Raw genomic sequence first — 7,407 nt, 5'->3', positions numbered from 1 at the left:
TTACTTTATGTGGTATTGGTATTTTAATTTTTTATGTCTACCAATTCCATTGGTAGTAAACTTCCGAATGGATCAATAGCAATTCCCTTTTTCAATTTACAGGAGAAACTATTTTCTCACGTCACATTCCTATCCCAATTTTTCCTCAAGTTATTGTGCGAACAAAGAATTTAGGGAACACCAAAAATGTAAAATCGCTTATACGAAGTTGATTAATTGAAATGAATTTCCAAAACTTTGTATAAACGGGTACATATATTTTCATTGACCTAGATAGTTGACGTTGAGACGAGTATTTTGAATTTTAATGAAAAAACAGAAAAAGGAGAATATGTCGACCACTTTGTATGAACAAGTATAGATTATTTGATTGATCTAGGTAGAGGACATCAAGATGAATATTTTGAAAAAAAAGTGGAATCGTTTGCGAAGTTTTGAAGATATTTAACATAATAGATTTTCAGAAAAAGTTGAATATCTCCGAAATTTCTGGTGCGATTGAGCCCATCTTCAATATGATCGTTTGTTATCACAGGAGGAAGATTCTGTCCAAATTTTAAGTTGATATCTTGATTTTTGCACACGATAGCGCGCGTACAAGGATTTTAATGACAAAAACAGAAAAGGCGAAATATCTTAAAAACTGTGTATGGACGAGTATATATGTTTTTGTTCTTTGTTGATCTAGGGAGAGGACATCGAGATGAATATTTTGAAAGAAAAAAAATCTAAATCGGTCCAATAATTTCAAAGATATTCGTGAAAAACGATTTAAAAACGAATCGCTTTATCTCAAAAATCACTTGACCGATCGGGCTGAAATTGTGCACAGAGTTAGTCCTCATTAAGACCTATAATCTGACAAAATTTCACCTTTTTTGAATTATTTTAGCCACTTAATTACTCAATTTTCTAAAAATTGACCGTCGGGAAGGTGGCGGTGGACATATTCATATACAGACATGGTCGCCAAACTTCGTAAAATTGGAGGATGTGAAAAGCGGACGATTAGAAAACTTCCATTCGGAAGCAAAAATGGATTAGATTTCGAAAAAAGTTTCTAAATTTAAAAAACCGTGGTTTCTAACCTTGAGGTTTCTAAAATCTAGACACTTTTTTCTAAGTTTTAGAAAAGAATCGTTTAAAATTAATTATCAAAATTGGAATTAATTTTAAGCCAAAATATATTAGGTTTATAACTTAATCTTTCCGTATTTTTTTTGGTCGATTTTTCGATTCTCTAATTTTGGTTGCAAATGGTCTATAACGTCATGAAACGTAAAGAAATGATGTTTTTAGGGGGGTGTATGTATGTATGTGTGTGCAGATTCAGGTTTTTGGTGATTCAATTTTAGAAAATTCAATGTAAATTCAGTGAAATTTGCAGCTAAAAATTTTAAATTTCGGCTCATGATAGCTATGAATAAGCCTCACTTCGGTCCTTCGTTTCAGCTCGCTCGGTCAAGTAGTTCCTGAGATATAATCACTTGTTTAAATTTCGTTTTTCCGCAATATCTCGCCAACAACTGCACCGATTTCAATTTTTTTTTCGAACTACTCGTCCCGATGGCCTCTATCTAGATCACTCATATAATATACACCGATTTGTGCAAAGGTTGGAGATATTGCCGTTTATCCCTTTTTTCATTAAAAAAAAAACTTGTACGCACGATAAGTCAATGAAAAAACGAGCTTGCGACTTGAAATTCGGTATGCTGCTAGCTTTTGTAACATAGACGGTTCATATTTTCGATGACGTCAATCGGTCGAGCGGTTCGCGAGATATTCAATTTTTTGTGAAAATCTATTCTGTCAAATATCTTGTCAACTACTTGGCCGATTAAAAATTTTCTTTTTTCAAAATATCACTCTCGATTGCTACTATCTAGATCATTGAAAATATATATACCCGTCCATACGAACTTTCGGAGATATTCTCGTTTTTCTTTTTTTTTTTGTTTTCTCATTCTGTTGCGGTTGATAACTTGTGACGGAAAAACGATATCAAGTTGACATATGGTATATATATCTCTCTCATCATACCAAAGGTCCGTACTTTAAATGGACGCCATTGGCGCAGTGGTGTGAGACAGGTTATTTTTTTGTATGTATCCATTTCAGTAAAAGGTAAAATATGTTTTTTTCCGTACTGCTTCCCACGATTTCTCGTCTGGGAATTGGTATAGCATACTTTCCACACTTGAAAAATTGAAAATCACTACGGAAAAATATTTTCCAAGCTGCCGGTATGTGTTTTTTTACTCGCGCGGTTGGTCTGCCTCACCTTTGGCTCGGCTCAATAACCCCGCGCGTACTACGTTTTGGGCGATACAGATAAACTCACAAGAAACTATTGAATCAAAGTAGAACAACAGACTTTTATTGACAAGGGAAGGGAGAAAATGAAAGGATTCTATACGTGGAAATTGACAATAAAAGATTGTTGATTCAATATTGGATTTCGTTGGTGAATGTCATTGAATGGTGATGAGTGAAATGGTCGTTTATATTTCCATATACTTCCCTTCGGAAGCTTACTACTGTGGTGACTGTGTCTCCACTACATCTCGGTCATTCACACACGCACACATACACACACTCAATTTTCCTCTTTAGACATTGGGCCAATTCTCCAATTTTCCTGTCGCAACATTGGGCCAATTCCCACATTAAAAATCTATTTCCGTATCATAAACCTCATGACCCGTTTATTGCCATAATCCTCCATGCGTCCTAATTCCTCATCATCACCTGGCGTCCATAATCCCTCCTCCGCCTGACCAGCGCCCGTAACGTCACAACGGAAATTTCCCCGTCGAGACCCCCGATCCAATCACAGCTCACCGGCGGGAACTTACAGCGCCGAACCAATCGGAAGCCAGGATTTTACTCATCCCTTCTCCAAATTTTCCACCAATCACATTCTTGCACTCTCCTTAAATACCGCACACTTTCCACACTCATCATCAGTCAATCATTCACTCGACACTCACTCATCACTCAACCACTTGACAACATATCAACAGAGAAGATAAGTCTTCTTACGACTAACTCTCCACTCCTGTAAATATTAACGTTCAAAACTCAAATATATTTCGCTCAACGTTGGATCTCGGGAGTTTTCATTAATAACCTGCTCACCTCCACAAATTGGTGACCCCGACGTGATCATAAATTGGAATCGTGGACATCGAGCAGTCAGCAACTCAGAGGACCCGATGATCTTGGAGCGAGGCGACGGTTCACCACAGCAGCAGCAGCAGAACGTGCCACCAGCAGCTCTATTTGACACGGCCAACCCCGCCTCACCTCCACCGCAGCCAGTAATGACTCCGTAATAGTAGCAGAACCTCTTGGTAGAGGGAATGGCGCAGATCAGCCGTGTAGCTCTCCAGCTAGGAGAGTTAACCCCGGAGAGGTGATGCGGCCGGCATCACCTTCGAGGCGACCAAGTTCGGACACATATGTGGCAAGCTCTCCAAGTCAAAGCACGCCGTCGGGGTGAGAGACATCATCCTCAACCCTCCAGCCGATAACCCCCACACACACCTGAAGACGGAGCTAATAAAACGCCTCAGCTCCTCTCAGGAAGAGAAGACAAGGAGACTCCTGGAGAGCGCAGAGATGGGAGACATGAAACCGTCTCAGTTTCTGCGCCACCTTAAGAGCCTGGCAGGATGCAGCTTCCCCGACGACACCCTACGGACACTGTGGGTCACACGCCTTCCCGCTGACGTCCAGGCGTTGTTGGTCACACAACGCAACGCCAGTCTCGAGGACGCCGCAGAACTCGCCGACAAGACCATCCAGATCCTAAAGCCAAGGATCCCAGCAGTCGCCCCACAGATCGCCGAGACATCTGTTCACAGCATCGAGGCACTCCTGAGTCTCAAGCTCTTCCAACTCTCCCTCACCCTCGACGAGAAACTCAATTCGATGCGAGGCGAAATCGAGAGCCTCAAACGGTTGAGCAGAGCTGACGGGGGAAATCCAGGACGGGGATTCAGACGTGGCAGATCCAGGTCACGTTTGAAGCACCGGCAGGCAGAGATCGACGGCCCCTTCTGGTACCACTGGAAGTTTGGACCCAGCGCCAGGACCTGCACGCAGCCGTGCAACTTCACCGCCGCGGGAAACGGGACAAGCAGTCACTAATGGCGCCTAGTGACTCAGGATCAACGACCCGCCGCCTCTTCGTCACCGATCAGGAGACCAAGGTGCGCTTCCTGATCGACACCGGAGCAGACCTGTGCGTTTTCCCATGGCAACTGGTGCGTGGGCCACAGCGTAAATCCACAGCCAGCTTTCGGCGGCGAACGGCACAGTCATCCCCACCTACGGCACAATCAACATCGCACTCAACTTGAGACTTCGGCGGACGTTTCCTTGGCGTTTCGTCGTCGCTGATGTCTCCAAGCCCATCAACGGAGCAGACTTCCTGTCNGCCCATCATCGGAGCGGACTTTCTGTTCCACTACGGACTGATGGTGGATCCATGCAACGGAAGGCTCGTGGACTCTCTCACCTCACTCACCTCACTCGGTCAAGTCGAAGCTGTTGACTTGCCGAACATCAAGACGGTGACAGGCACATCGCAGTACCACGAGCTTCTCCAGCAGTTCCCCAACCTCACCAGACCAGACGGGACGGGCAAACCTCCGCAGCACAATACCAAGCATCACATCCAGACCACAACAGGACCTCCAGTTGACAGCAAACCCAGACGACTGGCTCCGGACCGACTCGCAGATGCCAAGAAGGAATTCCACACCATGGTTCAACTTGGCACTGCTCAATCCTCAAATAGCCCATGGTCATCAGCACTACACATGGCGAAGAAAAAGAACGACGAGTGGAGGCCCTGTGGAGACTACCGTGCACTCAACGCACGCACAGTTCCAGACCGCTATCCCGTTCGCCACATCCAGGACTTCTCCCAGACGCTCCGGGGCAAGGAGATCTTTTCAACGATCGACTTGGTCCGAGCATATCATCAAATCCCTGTTGCTGAGGAGGACATCCAGAAGACGGCCATTACTCCCGTACATGTCGTTCGGTCTACGCAACGCAGCTCAGACGTTCCAGCGCTTCATTGATGAGGTACTACGGGACCTGGATTTTTGTTACGCCTACATCGACGATATCCTGATAGCGTCGGAAACTCCAGAGCAGCACCTCCAACACCTCAGGATCCTGTTCGAGCGACTCTAGTCGTATGGCCTCCTCATCAATCCACAGAAGTGCGTCCTCGGCCAGCCAGAAGTGGAGTTCCTGGGCTACCTGGTATCCAAAGAGGGCACACGGCCGCTGCCCATGAGTCCAAGCCATCCTGGACTACCCAACACCTCAGACAGCCAAACAGCTTCGCCAGTTCCTGGGTATGCTGAATTTCTACCGGAGATTCATACCCAGAACTGCTCAGGACCAGGCCCCACTCAACGGGCTTCTAGAGGGCAACATCAAAAGAAAAACGCCCATCAAGTGGACTCCAGAAGCTCAAGCAGCCTTTACCACCTGCAAGACCAGCCTCGCTGACGCTGCACTCCTGGCTTACCCCAAGGCCGACGCCACGCTCGCACTCATCTGCGATGCTTCCGACCACACCGTGGGCGCAGCGTTGCAGCAACAAATCAACGGAGACTGAGAGCCGCTAGCATTCTGCTCCAAGAAACTCAGCCCAGCAGAGAAAAAATATAGCGCATTCGACCGTGAACTCCTGGCAATCTACCTAGCCATCAAACACTTCAGGCACATGGTAGAAGCCAGGACGGTTCACCATCTAAACCGACCACAAACCCATCACCTTCGCATTCCGCCAGAAGGCAGAGAAGTCATCACCCAGGCAGTCCCGTCATCTCGACTTCATCAGTCAGTTCAGTACTGACATCCGCCACGTCTCGGGCAAGGACAACGTCGTCGCTGACGCACTGTCCCGCATCGAGGAAGTCACGCTGCCCCTGGACTACACGGCCCTGGCCGCATCATAGCACGATGACAAGGAGCTGAAGACATTCCTACGCACAGGGTCTGGCTTGCAACTCAAGCAAGTTCAGATCCCAGGAACAGGCGTCTTCTGTGATACGTCATCATTATCATCACCAAGGCCATTCCTGACGCCATCATTCCGCAAAGCAGCCTTCAACACCATCCACAGTCTGGCTCACCCAGGGATCAACGCATCGGTCAAACTGGCGACACAACGCTACGTTTGGCCATCCATCAAGGCAGACTATCGCGAGTGGGCTCGCTCGTGCATCCAGTATCAGCAAGCCAAAGTTACACGTCACGTGTCAACTCCAGTGGGATCGTTCGCACCACCATCATCTCAGTTCGAGCACGTCGACATGGACCTCATCATCCTCTCCAGCTCGGAGGGCCGTCGATTCTGCCTCACATGCGTCGACCGCTTCTCCCGATGACCTGAGGCATTCCCGCTGGAGGACCAGGAAGCTCACACTGTTGCCAGAGCCTTCTACGATGTTCTTCTTCGGTGTTCCCCTTCGTATTACCACCAATCAAGGGAGGCAATTTGAGTCACATCTGTTCAAGCATCTCAACAGCTTGGCAGGTACCACTCACTTGAGGACAACTGCCTACCACCCAGCAGCCAACGGCATGGTCGAGCGCTTCCACCGACAGCTCAAGGCAGCCATTAAGTGCCACGATAACTCCAGATGGACACAAGTGCTCCCCACCGTTCTCTTGAGCATTCGGGCAGCCTGGAAGGAGGATCTCCAGGCATCAGCAGCCGAGCTGGCGTACGGCGAACCCCTTCGTCTGCCTGGAGACTTCCTTGCCCCTACAGGAGTCAGCCACCAAGACGATCCGGCAGACTACGTGAAGGACCTACGCCAGCACTTCGCCGACTTGCGCCCCGCCAAGGTCAAACGCCACGGAGAACACAAAACCTTCATGTTCAAGGATCTGGCCACGGCGGAACAAGTCTTTGTCAGGCACGACGCTCCAAAAGGACCTTTCCAGATGCCCTACCAAGGACCCTTCAAGGTCATTCACCGCAACACGAAGATGTTCATCGTTCACATCAAGAGCAAGGACGTGAACGTCTCCATCGACAGACTGAAACCGGCTTACGTCATCGCTGATGACCAGCCAGGCCTTCAGCACCCCAGCCCAAGGACACCTACTCCCGAGTATATACTACTGTTTTGTGAAGTTACACAGCTCTTCCAGGCATGAAATATAGCGTATCAAAAACAGTAAGGTTTATTCTTCAAAATCGCAAACGGATGCGTAAATATTTGAATTTTAAATAAGACACCGCACTCAAAAAAAACGGAAAGATTAAATTATACGCCTAATACTTAATTTTAGAAAAAATATTTTCTAAAATCTAGAAATTTTTTTCAATTTTTGAGGAGGAATTTTGCAAAAAGGGGAGTAGTGATA

At 46.8% G+C, this 7,407-nt stretch overlaps 2 protein-coding genes across 2 annotated transcripts; both read left to right on the top strand.

Moving 5' to 3' along the window:
* The first annotated feature begins 3,624 nt into the window (after positions 1-3,624).
* Positions 3,625-4,155, top strand: LOC107042027. Its single transcript, XM_015262894.1, has one exon. It carries the CDS (start codon positions 3,625-3,627, stop codon positions 4,153-4,155), a length of 531 nt encoding a protein of 176 aa, XP_015118380.1.
* A 2,322-nt stretch (positions 4,156-6,477) lies between these two features.
* On the top strand, positions 6,478-7,197 carry LOC107042026 (uncharacterized protein K02A2.6-like). Its single transcript, XM_015262893.1, has one exon. The coding sequence runs from the start codon at positions 6,478-6,480 to the stop codon at positions 7,195-7,197; it is 720 nt and encodes a 239-aa protein (XP_015118379.1).
* The last annotated feature ends 210 nt before the right edge of the window (positions 7,198-7,407 follow it).

The sequence above is a fragment of the Diachasma alloeum genome, unplaced genomic scaffold, assembly GCF_001412515.2.
Source record: "Diachasma alloeum isolate Michigan unplaced genomic scaffold, Dall2.0 Dall_scaffold_00402, whole genome shotgun sequence".
NCBI classification, from domain to species: Eukaryota; Metazoa; Arthropoda; class Insecta; order Hymenoptera; family Braconidae; genus Diachasma; species Diachasma alloeum.
The sequence above is the reverse complement of the archived record's forward strand: the minus strand, read 5'-3'. Positions and strand labels throughout refer to the sequence as shown.

What these genes read in the sequence shown, in the direction of transcription:
- LOC107042026 (XM_015262893.1), top strand. Translation starts at nt 6,478, where the DNA reads ATGTTCTTCTTCGGTGTTCCCCTTCGTATTACCACCAATCAAGGGAGG.
- LOC107042027 (XM_015262894.1), top strand. Translation starts at nt 3,625, where the DNA reads ATGGGAGACATGAAACCGTCTCAGTTTCTGCGCCACCTTAAGAGCCTG.